At 39.2% G+C, this 15,737-nt stretch overlaps 1 protein-coding gene across 2 annotated transcripts; it reads left to right on the top strand.

Moving 5' to 3' along the window:
* Positions 1-256: 256 nt before the first annotated feature.
* Positions 257-14,742, top strand: Aga (aspartylglucosaminidase). Of its 2 annotated transcripts, none has more exons than XM_050147308.1 (9): positions 257-471; positions 2,238-2,391; positions 2,948-3,060; positions 3,840-3,952; positions 5,822-5,933; positions 6,725-6,800; positions 7,967-8,074; positions 8,742-8,875; positions 12,368-14,742. In XM_050147308.1, the coding sequence occupies exons 1-9, from the start codon at positions 345-347 to the stop codon at positions 12,376-12,378; spliced, it is 948 nt and encodes a 315-aa protein (XP_050003265.1). In that variant the 5' UTR covers positions 257-344; the 3' UTR covers positions 12,379-14,742. The 2 variants fall into 2 exon arrangements, with proteins under 2 accessions (XP_050003265.1, XP_050003264.1); XM_050147307.1 differs by lacking the exon at positions 12,368-14,742 and adding an exon at positions 10,427-10,661 and having other exon boundaries at positions 258-471.
* Positions 14,743-15,737: the final 995 nt, after the last annotated feature.

Here is a 15,737-nt window from a genome sequence, read left to right as displayed (position 1 = left end):
CTGCCTTTAAATGCGAGCTAAGCAGTATACTTTATACTTTAGCAAAGAACTAAATGTGTATATGTATCAGCACATGAGCACAAAAGGAAACAAAAAAACAAACAAATAAATAAATAAGTAGAGCTGGCCAGTACAGAACCACAGCACCAGACTTAAAAAAAAAAAAAAAAAACCTCCAGGGGCCCACAGGAGGCCTCGTCTCGCGAGAGTTGAGGGAGTTGGCTGGAGACCAAAGGAGAATCACGAGTTTAGAGTCTCCGCTGGCCGAGACCTTTCTCGTGCTGGCCCGCTGGGCGCGCGGCTGGCTGGGACTTTTCTCGCGCTGCTCCGCTGGGCGTTCTGCTATGGCGCGGAAGTCGAATCTGCCTTTGCGTCTCCTTCCGTTGGTGCTGGGCATCGCCTTGGCGCAGGGCTCCAGCCTCCTGCCCCTGGTCCTCAACACTTGGCCTTTTACGAATGCAACGGCTGAAGGTGCGGAGCGGCGGCCCGGGGTGGGTGGCCGCGCTGTGCGAGCTCCTCTGCGGGAAGCTGCGCTTGGCCCTGATAATAAAGTTACATAGGGGCGAGGGAGCCAGCTGCAGAACCCGGGCCTCCTTCCAGTCTTCTCCCTGCATCGCTTTGGCACCTGACCCTTTCTCCATCCTCCCTGCCACTGCTGCATGTTAGGTTCGGGCATATTTATTGCTCCCAGCACCATGTTAACTGACCTGTGACCCTCAGGCCTTCCTGCTTTGCTCTGCAAGGGTAACCTGCCTTACTTTTTGTGGCACTCAGTCTTTTACCATGCATGATGTGTTCTTTCTCCCACATGCCACTTCTTGTGAATGCCTTCTGTTCCTCCAGTACTCTCTGGGTTCCAGTTGATCCACGCAGGTTCTGTTTTCCTTGTCACTGAGACTGATGGATAGCTTCCACCCTTGATTATACATTAAAATTATCCGTAAGTTTCTTGGCGCTGTCTGTAACCTACAGCCCTCAACCCCCTGTCACATTTGAGACTGTTATCATATTAAACATCTGTGGGCACAATTGGGTACAGAATTAAGTGTAGGAGAATTTGTATGTTGTGGGGGATGCATAGGAATCAGAGAGAATGAGAAATCAGACAAAAAAAAAAAAAAGAGACCCCCAACAATAATAAACAAAGGAAGTCCGATGTCATGTGCAGGGGACAGTTCTGTATTAGCNAAAAAAAAACCTTCAAAGACTTACAAGTAAAGTGGCTGCCCTTTCAAGACATACCCACTCTACATGAATGTCCACAAAACACCGTAAAAATGTGGCTACCTTAGAGAAAGTGTCTGCTTTTGAACCCTCTGAAACACACTGTGTGCCCTTTAATCACATCTATCCATTTCTCTTGAAAACGAGAATTATAATTAAAATATTATCTCAAAGCTGCATGAAGATGAGATTTATTCGCCCACGTGACGTCGTTTGCTGTTGTGATATTGTGTCGGACCTGTTGTCTGTCACAATTGCTATCAAGTTAGTTATGAATAGTTTAGTAATCTAATGTGTGACACATGGCTGTCACCCCAGCTTTCCGGAAGCTGTGGTAGGAAATCCAGACTTCTAGACATGCATTGGCTGTGGGTGGATTTTCAGGTGGGCTTGATCGAATGGTAAAACCCAATCTCACAAAGCAAAGTAATGAAGAAATGTTAAAGTAGTTGAAAATGCTGTTCAGTTCAACTGTCTCCAAAGAGTTTCAGTTATCACTCTTAAAGATGACGTGTTTGTTTTTTTTTGTTGTTGTTGTTGTTTTGTTTGGTTTGGTTTGGTTTTGGTTTTTCAAGACAGGGTTTCTCTGCGTAACAGCCCTAGCTCTCCTAGCTCTTGTAGACCAGGATGGCCTAGAACTCACAGAGATCTGCCTGCCTGCCTGTGCCTCCGGAGTGCTGGGGTTAAAGGCGTGCACCACCACTGCCCAGTTTAAGATGATGAATTTGTTAGAAGAAACACTTACTGATAAGATTGTTAGATACTCACTTCCCACTAAGAGCCGAGGTCTTTGACTTTTTGATAGTAACTAGTGATATAATTTTGTCTGTCTCATTTTAAGTTCCTTGCAGCACTTTTGTACGATTTGATAAAATTATTTAAGATTTCGACTTAATGATATAAATGTTAAAAAAAAAAAAAAGCTTAAATAGGCCTTCCAAAATGTTCTTGGCTTGTTGTATTTCACTTTGAAAAATATATGCCTATAAATGAGCCCTATTGGAATTTAACAGCATGGCGGACATTAGAGTCTGGAGGTTCTGCCCTGGATGCGGTTGAGAATGGCTGTGCTGTGTGTGAGAGGGAGCAGTGCGATGGCACAGTAGGCTATGGAGGAAGTCCCGATGAACTTGGGGAAACCACCCTGGATGCCATGATCATGGATGGGTAAGAACACTCTGCAGGACGTGTCTCTGCGCTTTCATGTCAGGCTGGCTTATCTTCAGGAGCGCGGTCTTCTGAGAACGAGGCGCGAGGTCGCCTTAGTGTGGCCCACTCCACGTTCATGATGCTTGTCCTTTCTAAACACAAAGAGTTAACCGGAAAAAGAAAGCAAAACCCAAAGGTCCTCCTGATAGTAGGTCATCACGGCAAAGTAAGTGGTTAAGTCGCTTTCGCTGATGAGAAGCCCGGAATCCAAAGCTGTGCCCCTGACCCAGTGATTTACCTGCCGTCTGTACCTGCTGTGGCTTCAGTAACCTCAAGCCTGAAGGCCTCTTTTAAAAGCCGTGTTTAAAATAAGCTGTTGAGATATTCAGTAAATTGACTTTCTGTTCTTTAATTTTGTCTGTGGGAATCCATGAACTTTACGGGTTGTTTTCGCTTCTGTGGTAAGATGGAGTTTTAGCCTTCCACATATTGCTGCTTAGAGAAATGCAATTTTTCTGCTCAAGTACCAACAGAAAATGCCTTCCGTAAATCTTCCCGTATTGTTGCCTTACAGCACTGCTATGGATGTGGGAGCAGTAGGAGACCTCAGAAGAATTAAAAATGCAATTGGCGTGGCTCGGAAAGTCCTGGAGCATACAACACATACGCTTTTAGTAGGGGAGTCAGGTATTTTGAACCTACTGAAATTTTGTTCTAGTCTTTTTGTCTACGCTCACTGTAAAAAAAAAAAAAAAGTAGAACTCACTGTGAAGTAGAGATCAAAGGAGATCCAAGTTAAAATTAACAACTGTTTTATTTCATGTCTGGTTAGCTGGATAGGTTACTTCTAAATCCTGCTTTGTCTTTCAGACTGCATTTTAAACAGTACGTTAGTATCTGTCTGTGAGTGGTTTCTATTGAAACAGGGTCACTATCAGTTGTCTTCCTACAGGTATGAGACTCCTATTACACTGTCCTTGAGTCCTTTCCAAGTTCCATTGCGGAAGGTCATAAAGTAGCCTATAATAAAAAAATATATAATGATAAATATATTTATGAAGCAACCTTAATAGGCTTGAAATAGAATTGCAGACTCTCTGAGAAGGATGTGTTTTGGTCTTTGGAATTCATTTGTCTGTTGGGTTCTTTTTCCTCTAGTTAGAGCGATAGAGAATTCTGGAGGTGACAGGGGTGAGCTTCAGAATAGGAATGGGAGATGGCAGAAGTAAGGCAGTAACAGAAATGTGCACTCGGCCCAAAAGTCTCCAATAGATCAGTGATTGAAAAGACACAGGGAAGCTGAAATCCAGAAATGACTCCCTAAAAACTACTTACATCCAAACACTCCGTTAAAAGCCTCAGACGCCTTTCCATTCCCCATGTGAGAGATGGCTGACCCAGAATGCCAGTAGTGCATGGTTTTGCTTAGAAATGCATGGGCTTATACTTTTCTCTTTCATCTCCAGCCACCAAGTTTGCTGAAAGCATGGGATTTACCAATGAGAATTTATCTACCAGTGCCTCAAAAGCTCTTCATTCAGACTGGCTTGCTCAGAACTGCCAGCCAAATTATTGGAGAGTATGTATGTAAATTCAACATGCAAAAGCAAATTGAAAATGCTGAGTGATTCCCTGGGGTTGATGACTCCTGCTCTCTGGCAGGAATTTGTAAATTGAAGGTTCACTGTGTGTGTGATGAATGGAGTAGACATCATCAACATTGTTTTGCTTGCATTTTCATGAAACAAGATCCAAAGTCTAAAATATTTCTTAGACATTATCCTGGTGAAATATATGCAGCACGTTGCTCATATTTTGACTAGGTCTGTGGTTTGTCATTTGTGGGATCAGTTTTCTTTACTAGGAATTTTAGCATAAATCAGTTTGATTTTTGTAGGCTGAGTTTTCCTGTGCTGGCAACACTCCCAAATATCCACACAAAGACTTATTTATTGTAAATGCTCAGCCAATAGCTCAGGCTTGTTACTAGATAACTCTTACATTTTAAATTAACCCATATTTCTTATCTACCCTCTGCCACATAGCTCGTGGATTGCTACCTCATTTTCTACCCATCCTGCTTCCTCTAACTCTGCTTGCATCTCCCGTGACTCTGCCCTTCTTCCCAGAATTCTAGTCCGTCTCTCCCACCCAATCTCTACTGCCCAACTAAAAGCCAGTCTTTCTTTTTAATTAACCAATGAAAGTAATACACATTTACAGGGTACAAAGATTGTTCCACAGAAGATTCACCACACAGATTCCTTTTTGAAATTTCTTAGTCTCTAATCTGTTTTTTTCCTTAGACCCTAATTACCAAAGTTTTCAGGGTTTAGCTCAAAAAAAAAAAATTCTTCATAAAACAGCTGCATGGTAACCTTGTGCATGAGTGTTATAGGTGTGAGTAAAATGAGCACCCCTAAACTAAAAATCTGAAGTGCAAAACTCTTTCAGCACCAGCAAATGCCATAGTGCAAGTTCCAAAGGCCATGCTGCTGCTTCATTCAATGAATTGCCATCAAATCACAAGTGCAACTAAAAGTCTAGCTTCATAATCTTCAGACTAATCATATAGATAGGCATAAACCATAGGTGAATTTTATGCTTAGACATCTATCCGCTCATAAGATACCTCATGAACTTATAAAAATTCCAAAATCTGAAGGAAAAAAAAATCCAAAACACTTCTAGTCTGAAACCTTTCAAATAAGTGGTACTGAACCTGTATTAAGTATTTAGCTTAATACCAATCTGTTCAGACAATCTAAATGTATTGGCGTATTCCTGTACTTTTAATATTTAAAGGAGTCTTAGACTGCCACTATATAGTGGCTGCAACCATAGGGGTCAGTCTAGGGTTTGCAGGCTACAGGAAGCTAAAGAGAGCCAAAGATGTGAGGTACCAAACACAAACTCATAAAATGCTTACAACATGATATTTGGGGCAGCATTGTTTTGTTTTATTATAACTTGATTGGGCAGTTCTCAAGTGTGAAGGTTAGAGCTGACAATGCCATATGCCTGTAGTTAGACACCTTATAAGCCTAGATTGAAAGTAAACATGCTTTTAAAACAGATTTTTCTTGAAATCTCAGAATTTATCATCTGGGAACCATATTGTGACAGATAAAGGTTAGGCTAGGTACTTGTTCCATTGTGGCTAATATGTAATTTAACAACAACAACAAAAAACTTGATGTCTGTCATTATTCTAAGGATTGTATGTATATAAAGAGGGCATCCATCGGCTTGGTCTTTGTCTTGTATCTATCTCATCAGTAGAATGCAATTTTGAGAATCCTCAGTTTTCACGTAAGATTAAGTGAATTTTTGAGCTCTTAGTTACTGATGTCTTTTTGGTTTCCAACCAGTGATTAGCAGTTTTACACAATTATTTGCCAATTCTTAAAACACCCTTTTAACCAAAACACTTGAATCCTGTTTACAGAAAGTTATACCAGATCCTTCAAAATACTGTGGACCCTACAAACCATCTGGTGTCTTAGAGAAGGGCAGTCCTGTTGAAAAAAAAGTGGACATCCATGGTCATGATACTATTGGTAATTCACTTTTTATACAATTTTATTGATTATTTTAGTTATGATATTCTGTAGCTCATATTCATTTTTATTAATGTTCTAAAAGTTAGTTAGCTTTCATTATTTTAAATGCCAAGTGAATACACCCTTCTTATGTGTATCTTTCTATCACTATATATAAATGCACATATATACATATATAATGAGCTTAAACACATAAAAATTCATGTTTGTAATATATAAATATAATTTTGTTTTAGCATCTATATAAAGTGTTGTAATTACTTACACAATACACCAAATATCCATTGACTATTAAATTGTAGGTTATCAAATTGTTAATATTTAATGCTTTGATTATTTCATGTAATTTGCTGTTATATAAAATGACTTGTAATAATTTTTGTAAGCTATATTATTGACAAGTTCTCTTAATCAAAATGAATGATTTGGGGGGAGAATTGCCTTTGAAAAGGTACTGAAAGTACCTGGTAGATTTGAAGAGGAAGAGTATGAGTTTGGGGTTTTTTTGTTTTGTTTTGTTTTTCTTGGCTTTTTTGGCCAATGCTACTATGAAACCAAGTCATTAGCATAGTATAATTTAATATTCTTAATTTTTTGTTTTATCCTCCCTGTAATTAATGAGAGAACATACTTTATTTTCATAATAGAATAGGTATGTAAAAGCACACTATCATAGACTTGATGGATTGTAAACATCCCTCAAACAGAGCAGTCATCAGCTGATCCATTATTTGGCTATATTTAAAGGAAGCATTGGGTACTTACTTTTTTTTTTTTTTAACTTCTAGGCATGGTTGTAATCCATAAGACGGGACATATCGCTGCGGGCACATCTACAAATGGTTTAAAATTCAAAATACCTGGGTTAGTGTTTCCCCAAGAGCAGATTTCTCGTCTCAGCTGTGTATCCAATGTAAAGCTATATATGCGAGGGCTGCTATAGGGTACCAAATACAAAACTGAAACCCTTCCCTAACAGACAAGTGTGAAAGAAGCATGGTGCCATGTGAGACTGGCCAAAGCAAGCATCACAGCCAGGGCTTCAGAGTTCAGGAGTGTCGGGTTAGTCTGGATCCTGAGTTGTTAGTGATGTCAGTCAAGTGGTAGTGGAGACTGGGACCTGAACACAGAGGGCTGAAGGAGCACACGCAGCACACAGCCAATGCAGCCAGTGTATACAAGTAGTACACTCCAGGTTGAGGGTTTCTGCTGGCTGGAACAGAGGTGCAGTGTGTGTGTGTGTGTGTGTGTGTGTGTGTGTGTGTGTGTGTGCGTGCGCGCGCATGTAGGAGGTTGTTGTTTTGTTTTAAGTAGAACAAAGGCATTAAGTAGGTTTATTAAAAGGGGAAACTGGCCAAAGTTTGACACCTTACTTAGGAAGCAGTGTAAGAAAATAATTCAGAACTGTTCAAGTACTGCAGACATTAAGAAAAGTGTAATAAAAGAACAGTCACTGTAAATCTGTGTGATTCGATACAACAAACTGACGACAGGTTTTTGCTTAAAATTGTAATTGATAAGTAAAAGATGTAGTTTTGAAGCAAAACGTGCTATTTTCATATATGTAAACAAGTAAAATAGTTGAACCAAGCTGTTTAACTTATGTATTATCTCACACGCTTTTTAAAATATATGCTCTTAGTGGTTACATATCAAATGATTATTTTTAAATGTTGCACATCTCTAGAATTTATTCCTCCCATTTTAATTAAAATTTCTTTTCTTTTTCTGCCAACCCACATCTCTCCAACTACCCTCTCTCTACTATAGACAAACCAATATTTTAATCTTTTTCTATAGTTCAGTTTTGTTACACTGCACATCTATCTGAAAAGAAAGTCATATAATTAACATAGCTGTCTGAAAACTATAGTTAATAAACAAGCGGAAATGCAATCTAGTGGGGAATCTACTTAAAGCAGATACCAGTGGCGCTGTGAAAACAGCCCCTAATTTTGAAAGAGTTCATAACATGATTTAGTTTACCCTTGGTTTCCTGTTCTAAACTGTTCTGTTCTCTACGCACCAAGTCGTGTAGGAGACTCACCAGTACCTGGAGCCGGGGCCTATGCTGATGACACTGCTGGGGCAGCTGCAGCCACGGGGGACGGCGACATACTACTGCGCTTCCTGCCTAGGTGTGACTTCTTACCTTGGTCAATTTTAGAGATGCTTAGAAGAGTTGTGTCATGTCAGGACATAGTCGATGTTTGTAGCGTGTTTTCCTAATTCATGTGCAGAAGAGACTTTCGTGAGACCGTGCAAGGTATTTTGGTTTGTTGTTGTTGTGGCTAGTTCGTTTGTAATCATTCCCTTGAGTCACCATTATCTTGGGGAATGAAAAGTGCCTCACTGTGCTTCATCGAGGAGAATGCTTATGATGTGTTTACTGAACTGACGCAAGGCCATGGTGAAGGGACCGAGGAAAATAGAAAAACTACCGCTGGATGTCCTGGACACGTGCGGGATTTTCTCCTGAGATTGTAGCTTCTTTCCCCATGCGAATGTAACCTCTATTTGTGACTTCTGACTGGTATTACTAAAATGACAGTTACTCAGCCAAAGTCAAAAATAATCGTCCTCGTCTGAAATTAACGGTGGATGAGTTGAAGAGACGACATTGTAGCAGGGCTTGCTTGCCCTGATGCTAAGGCTGTGACAGTAATTACTGACTCGTGTTCATTCATAGGTATTCTAAGTGTGACAGTATGGTTGGTTCAGATTTTCTGACGTCAACTTCGACTAAGGTGGAGTTAGTGTTTCTTGTATTCTCTTATATTAAGTTGTCACCTCTATTTAAATTAGCTACCAAGCTGTAGAATATATGAGAAGAGGAGACGACCCATCCACAGCTTGCCAGAGAGTGATTTTAAGAATTCAGAATTATTATCCGGAATTCTTTGGGGCTGTGATATGTGCCAATGTGACAGGAAGTTTTGGTAAGTTAGATCTGTGTTTTTGTTTGTCTGAATTTACTAGTGATTATAAAAGAAACACACTTCTGTATGTCTGAGCACGCAATATGCCGTGTTCTATCTGAAAAGGGGGTCTGTAAAGTTCTGAGTGAACGTCAATGAGGAGCTGTCGATACCTGTAAAATGTTGAAATATGTACTTAAAACCTTATATTGTTTGACTGCTGGTTGTCATGGGCTACTCTTGGGCTGTCAGTTCTTGTCTTCTGCACATATCTTAAAAGTGTAGTTTTGGCCGGGAGCACGTGTTGACAGGCTAATTTAGTCCGATGCTTTTACTGCTTAGAGATGGTGGGGACAAGTTAATCTCCCTTACTTCTTTCTCATTCATTAAAACATTTCAGTCATTTCGATCCTCTTGGCTCTGCAGAACAAAACCGTTTACTACTGAGTCAGCCAGACAGGCCAGCAGAGGTGCCATGGCAGTGCTTGGCATGTCTCCTCTTCTGTTTGCTTTCCATATGAGCCAATCACAGCTGCAAAGCATTTAAGGTCAACCATGCTGGTTCTCAGCACTGTGCTTTCAGATGGAGAATATGCGCAGCTTCCCAATCAATAGAGCTTATTAGGTTAGACTGCTCATTGCTGTTCTTTGATCTTTTACTTCCCACACTTTTGTATTTGAAGAGCTCGTTTGAAGAATTCCGCATTCTTTTTTAAGTCCTGAGATAGAAGAGTCAAAGAAAGTTATTGGGGCTGCTTTATGTATGAAATAAGGCAGTTTAATGATTCTCTTTTAACAGATAAGCCACAGAAGGCCCAAATTTACATTTAGCAGGGTGGGAAGATACTAATTATCTTACTATAAAATTAAAACTGGACTCTTTCCTAATAAAGTCATGGCAAAAAGACCTCTCCCCCGCAGGTGTGCAAACAGAAACTAAACTTAGAGAGAACGCATATTGGCAAACAACTCTTCTTGCCTTCTTTGAGAGTGGAAGAGCAGGGTGGAAGGAAGCAGGCATTTAGAAAGGACTTATAGGGAAGAGGATGTTTTTGTTGCTAGGAAAATAAAAGCTTTGGTAATTTCTCCTAAGAAAGGGTTGGAAGAGTGAAATACTGGAGTGACAGCAAGTGTATTGGGGAAGGGAACCAGCTGCTTGTCCGATGGTCCGGGGTGAGTTAAGGGTTGGAGAAATGACTCAGAAATTCAGAGCACTTGTTCTGGAACAGGCCCGATGTTTGGGTCCTAGTACCCACAAGGTGGCTCTCAGCCATCTGTACTCCAGTTTCAGGATGTCTGTCTTCTTCTGACCTCCTTGACATCAGGCACATACATCCAGGCAAATACTTATACACATAAAATAAAATAAGTTTTTAAAAGGCTATATTACCACCTTATTTCCTCCTCTTTTATGACCATCAGCTACCACTATAAAGGGTAGCATGTAGATTATATACGTACATATACTATGTGAACATAGGCATGCAAGAGCCAATGTCTAGGCAAATGCTATCTTTCTTGGTTCTCAGTACATGCCTCCAGTAACCCTCTGTCTCCTTTGTTTGACTCAAGGTGCTGCTTGCAACAAACTTCCAACGTTTACTCAATTTCATTTCATGGTTTATAATTCTCTACAAAGTCAGCCAATGGAAGAAAAAGTAGACTGCATCTAATCCCTCTTGTCCGTTAGCATGTGCGTTTAAAGAGGAAAGAAAGTAGGGCTGGGACAGTTGCTCACCGACATCATATAGTGGTCTTCAAGTTCTTGTGTGAGTTAAGCGCAAAAATAAATTATGCTGCAGTGACATTTCTGTACCTACATTTTTATTTATTTATTTATTTATTTATTTATTTATTTATTTATTTTTATTTAAGGTCTGTTTCCCACTTGCGAATGAATATGCATACTTGTATGATGTATTTTTGAAACTTTAAGAGATATTTGAATTTCTAATCAATGTGGCAAGAAAGGTCTATAGTGAGGACTTATTTTCACAATGCTGTAGTAATACAATATCTGTATTTGAGTACTCAGAGTACACAGGCATGCCTGGTCCAGGGACATAGTAATGCTACCTCAGAGGATTTGGCCAATTGAATTTCTGATGTTATACTGATATGTCCCTTACAGGTGACCATTTTGGTTTTACCTACTGTTCTTTAATAGCTTTAAGCAGGAATAATGCTATTAAAATATATGGTTTTTATTCTATACATTATGAAAAGCTGATAAGTGTTACTTGGTTTTTTTTTGGATTTCTCTTTGATGGAGCACTCAGTAGGGGAAAGTTACTAATCCATAGAAATCTCTGGTCTTTGGACAACTAATATTCAGTATAGATCATCTCTTTTGAATTTACATAAGGAATTCTTTTTTATAATTTTACTAATCTCTTGCATCAAGGTAGGGGTTGCATTAGAAAATGTCAATAAGTATGTTGTCTAGCTTGTCATTGTTTTCCAAATTTCTATATTAACTATTCATGACAGACAAGTACAGAGACACCGTATGTCTGATTTCTCAAAATTATTATTTACTCCAAAATTATCATTGCTTAATCTGTAGTCATTAATAAGATGAATGTATTATATTGTTTTCAACACTGTTAGTACTGTTTTTTTGTGTTTTTTTGTTTTTGTTTTTTTTCTTTTTTCTATTATTATAATTATTATTATTATTATAAATTTCCACCTCCTCCCATTTTCCCCCCTTTCCATTCCCCCTCCCCCTCCCTCTCCAGTCCAAGGAGCAGTCAGGGTTCCCTGCCCTGTGGAAAGTCCAAGGTTCTCCCCCCTCCATCCAGGTCTAGGAAGGTGATCATCCAAACAGACTAGGTTCCCACAAAGCCAGTACATGCAGTGGAATCAAAACCCAGTGCCATTGTCCTTGGCTTCTCAGTCAGTCCTCCTTGTCAGCCACGTTCAGAGAGTCCGGTTTTATCACATGCTCCATCTGTCCCAGTCCAGCTGGCCTTGGTGAGCTCCCATTAGATCAGCTCCACCGTCACAGTGGGTGGGCACACCCCTCGCAGTCCTGACTTCTTTGCTCATGTTTATTAATATACACAAGTATTTGTTACCTTTTGAAAATAACCCATGATATTTGTTCTTAGGCAATCCTACCTATCCCAATTACTTGGGAAGCCACTTTCAAAATGTCCACTATCAGCACAGAGTTGGAGTATTTAAATTTGAGCTCAGTTTAATAAGAATGCTGAAACTACATGATATACTAAATAGTTTTAGCCCAGTTTAGTAACGGTCCTTTACAAAGGAAGTGTTTGATGTCAGAAAGAGGAAATACCTAGATTATTTCCCCGGAGAATTCATATGAACGCTACTCAAGAGTATATGTCTAACGCAACAAACGAGGAGAAAACTATTAACCTCAGTCTGTTCTAAAAATGGTGATAATTTCACATTCTTCACATAATTGCCTTAACTCATATTGGGATAATTTTCTATGACTATTTCACTAATGACTTCTTATATGTTGATTCTTATTTCTGCTAGCCATGGTATAAGCTACTCCCGCCGAATCCTTTCCACGAACCATTGCCAGCTCCACATTCCTGCGTGTGGTAGTTTTGCTCTTGCTTCCTCTGATCTGCTACAAGCGGCTAAGTAGTTCTGGAAATACATTTTGAGTGAATTTGGAGTGTGAGACCTTCCCCGATTTTTTTGTATTTTGTCAAGCATGGCAACATGCTGATTGCTGCTCCCAACTGCTTGTGTCCTTGAAAACTATAATGAGCAGACATCCATGACAGTACCCAGTGGAAATAAATTATTAATCAGTATAGACTATCCTAACTAATATATAAAATACACCAATCAGGTAAAGAGTTTTGCGAACACTTCTAAAATAATATGATTATTTAAAAACCTCAAAATTAATTTCTTTTCCTGCTTAGACAAAGATAACCAGGAAGATGGTGATAAAATATTCATTCTAAGAATGTTTTTTAAGTGTTGCCGGTAGTTCCAGATGATGTTTTCCTAAGGAATCTCTCCTATTTTTTTTTTTTTTTGAAAGAAGCCTATACACCTGTATTTAGTGATTCCTGACGATGCAGGGGGAAAAAAGCATTCACACCAGCATGGTACTGCCGTGTATTCAGGAACTGTTTTCAAGGATGTTCCTGGAGCAGAAATCTTACAAGACTGAGAAGTCGCCCCCCGCGAGAGGGCACATTTGTTTGTGTCTAATACTGTTCTGTTTCTCTGTGAAGAAAACGGCAGGTGGCTTTGTTTGCAGCCCCTAATAAAAGACTGAGATTTCTCAAGACCATGTGTCATGCCCACGTTGTAGACTCTTTCTGGAATGAACACTCGGACACCAGGGAAAGGAGGTGCCACGGGTGGATCAAAGCCAGGCTAGCTCCCAAAGGCACTCCATCCCTGGTCCTGTTTGTCTCTCATTTGATCCTCTAAAACCATGGGGTGGGACGAGCAAGCAAGCTCTTTGTCTCGGACATGCCTTCTATTCTGTCTTCCAGCTTTGATGACAGTGTGACACGCTAATTGTTTGCAGGTGAGATTGTTAGTTTTGAGTTGAGCCAGGAGATGATGAAAATAGCCCTTATTTAGGACGCCCATCTAAATCATCTAAATGGTAACTAAACAAAATATTCAGATGGTGACTAATGCAAGTTTTAACAGGTGACACAGAATACTTCACACAAAATATTAAATATTTCATGAAGTTCACATTTCCTCCTGTTTCAAAGTATTCTTAGGAGACCTTGACTTATTGTATTGTCTTTAATTAAAAATAGACATTTGTACTATATTTACAAAAATATCTATCTTCAAGATCAACAATCAAGTGATTTCTTTTGACTTTAGACGGTAAATGATAGGTACAGTGTATTTTAGTTGATATTTCGTACCCAGGCAATATATCTTCAAAGCCCATAATTTTAAATTATTGAACATTTCTTTCAAATATCATGAGTCCTGATGTTCTGTGGTTGAATATAACCCCAAGAACAAGAAAGTTAATCTAGGGCCATTAATAGTACAATTAAAATTGTACAATTCAAGCTTATTTGAATATATCTATTGCTGACATACATCTTCATTGGAAAGCAATTCTGAAAAGAAATTAATGTATTTTTGTCATTTTTTTCTGGTCAATTCTTGGTTAAGATCCCAGGCTTTTGGTTTGTTTTCTTGATTATTAAACTTGTCACATATTATGCAGTAGGTTTTCAACTCTCTTACACAATTAAAAGATGAGTTGATGGTCTACAGAGCTAGTTCCAGGACAGGCTCCAAAGCCACAGAGAAACCCTGTCTCGAAAAACCAAAAAAAAAAAAAAAAAAAAAAAGAAAAAAAGATGAGTTGATGAGGTCCTCAAAATTGTGCTGAATAAGTGTTCCGTGATTTCTGTTTTATTATATAACCTAGGGTCAGCCAGTTTTAGAAAAAGAAAGTCATATTTTACTACTGAGGAAATCACATCTACTTAAAGGATAAAAAATGACCACACTCAGCGTGGATATAATGGAAGTCGGAGCTGCTGTGTCCAACCTATTTGCCTCTGAGTTAAGGGGAGGAAAGTTATTTATGGTTCCAGTGCACGGATACTGCATTAAGAATTGGTCATTTGATTTAAACTTGTGACCTTTCCGAGTGGCGCATTAGATGTGTTTGCTCATTTATTTTCTCTAATTAAAATCTTATTTCTATAATGTGAATGGTGACATATAATATTTTTAAGAAAATCAGAATCTTAGAAATAATAGAGGTAAACAAAGTTATTCTAATTGCTTATAATCGATCTCATTTCTTTCTGACTTGTGTAAAACCCTTGAGCACCATGAATGTCAAAATACTTCTTTCCATTTCTAAATAAAACCGACATTTCTCATCTTTTTTTGTTCTGTTCATTATAATTAAGGCTTGTTCTGTTCATTTGTAAATAAGGTCGAAAAGAAAACCAGAGTTGTAGTAAAATAAATGTCAGACAATGCAGGGTAGCTTAATTTCATTCCATGAGGCCGAGGCAGTATAGTACACGACAGTGCTACATACATTACACGTATTGGCAGACATTAAGTTCTGGTTCATCTCCCCTCTAGAGAGACAATTTTAAGATAATGCAGTATGTTAGACACACACAGAGGCACACACACTGCCTTAAATGAACTTAATTACTTGAATTCAGACCCTGTTCTCTGCCAGTGATTAACTATGTGAACCTGACAATTAGCTTGATTTGATTGTGTCTCAGTTATCTACACTGAGGGAATAAAAATAAAGCACCCACTGCTACAGTCTGAAGTTGGTCTCCCTCCTTCCCAAATTCATTCGCCGAGTCTGGTGCTCAAGGTGATAATAAGGAGATAGGGCCTCTGGGAAATTGCTGAATCTTGAGAGCATCAACTTCAGGGATGGAGCTAGTGCTCTTATGAAAGTGTCTCAGACAAGATCCCTTCCCATTCTTCAATGAAGGCCCTGTCTGAAACAGAAAGCCTTCTTCAGACATGTAATATATTGTCTAGCAGTCCAATATTTAAAGTATTTCAGTCTTCTGCTTTTACCTTTCCTTTTCAACATCTTAATAGAGCAAAATTTACAAAAGGACAAGGAGAGGAAATGGTATAGAAATGAGACAGAAGAGGAAAAAGCTGTCTCACTCCCAAATGAAATGCACAGTCCTGTAGCAAATCTGAAAGAATCAACAGAACACCTCCTAAAACCAGAGAGTCGTGGTACCACAGTAGCGTTCAAGAAGGCCCTCTAGGCTTTCATTCCCTCTTATTCCATCCAGGCTGCCAGCCCCTATATACCGCTCAAAGGCAAGAGAATTTTCTACTGTAGTGAATCCTTTCAGCACTGTAGAGCAAACCTTACCAACTTGATATCCAAGTACGC

Source organism: Alexandromys fortis, unplaced genomic scaffold (genome assembly GCF_014885135.2).
Source record: "Alexandromys fortis isolate MF-2015 unplaced genomic scaffold, M_Fortis_MF-2015_v1.1 scaffold_32, whole genome shotgun sequence".
NCBI lineage: Eukaryota > Metazoa > Chordata > Mammalia > Rodentia > Cricetidae > Alexandromys > Alexandromys fortis.
Note: the sequence above shows the minus strand (reverse complement) of the source record. Positions and strands in the feature narration are given on the sequence as shown.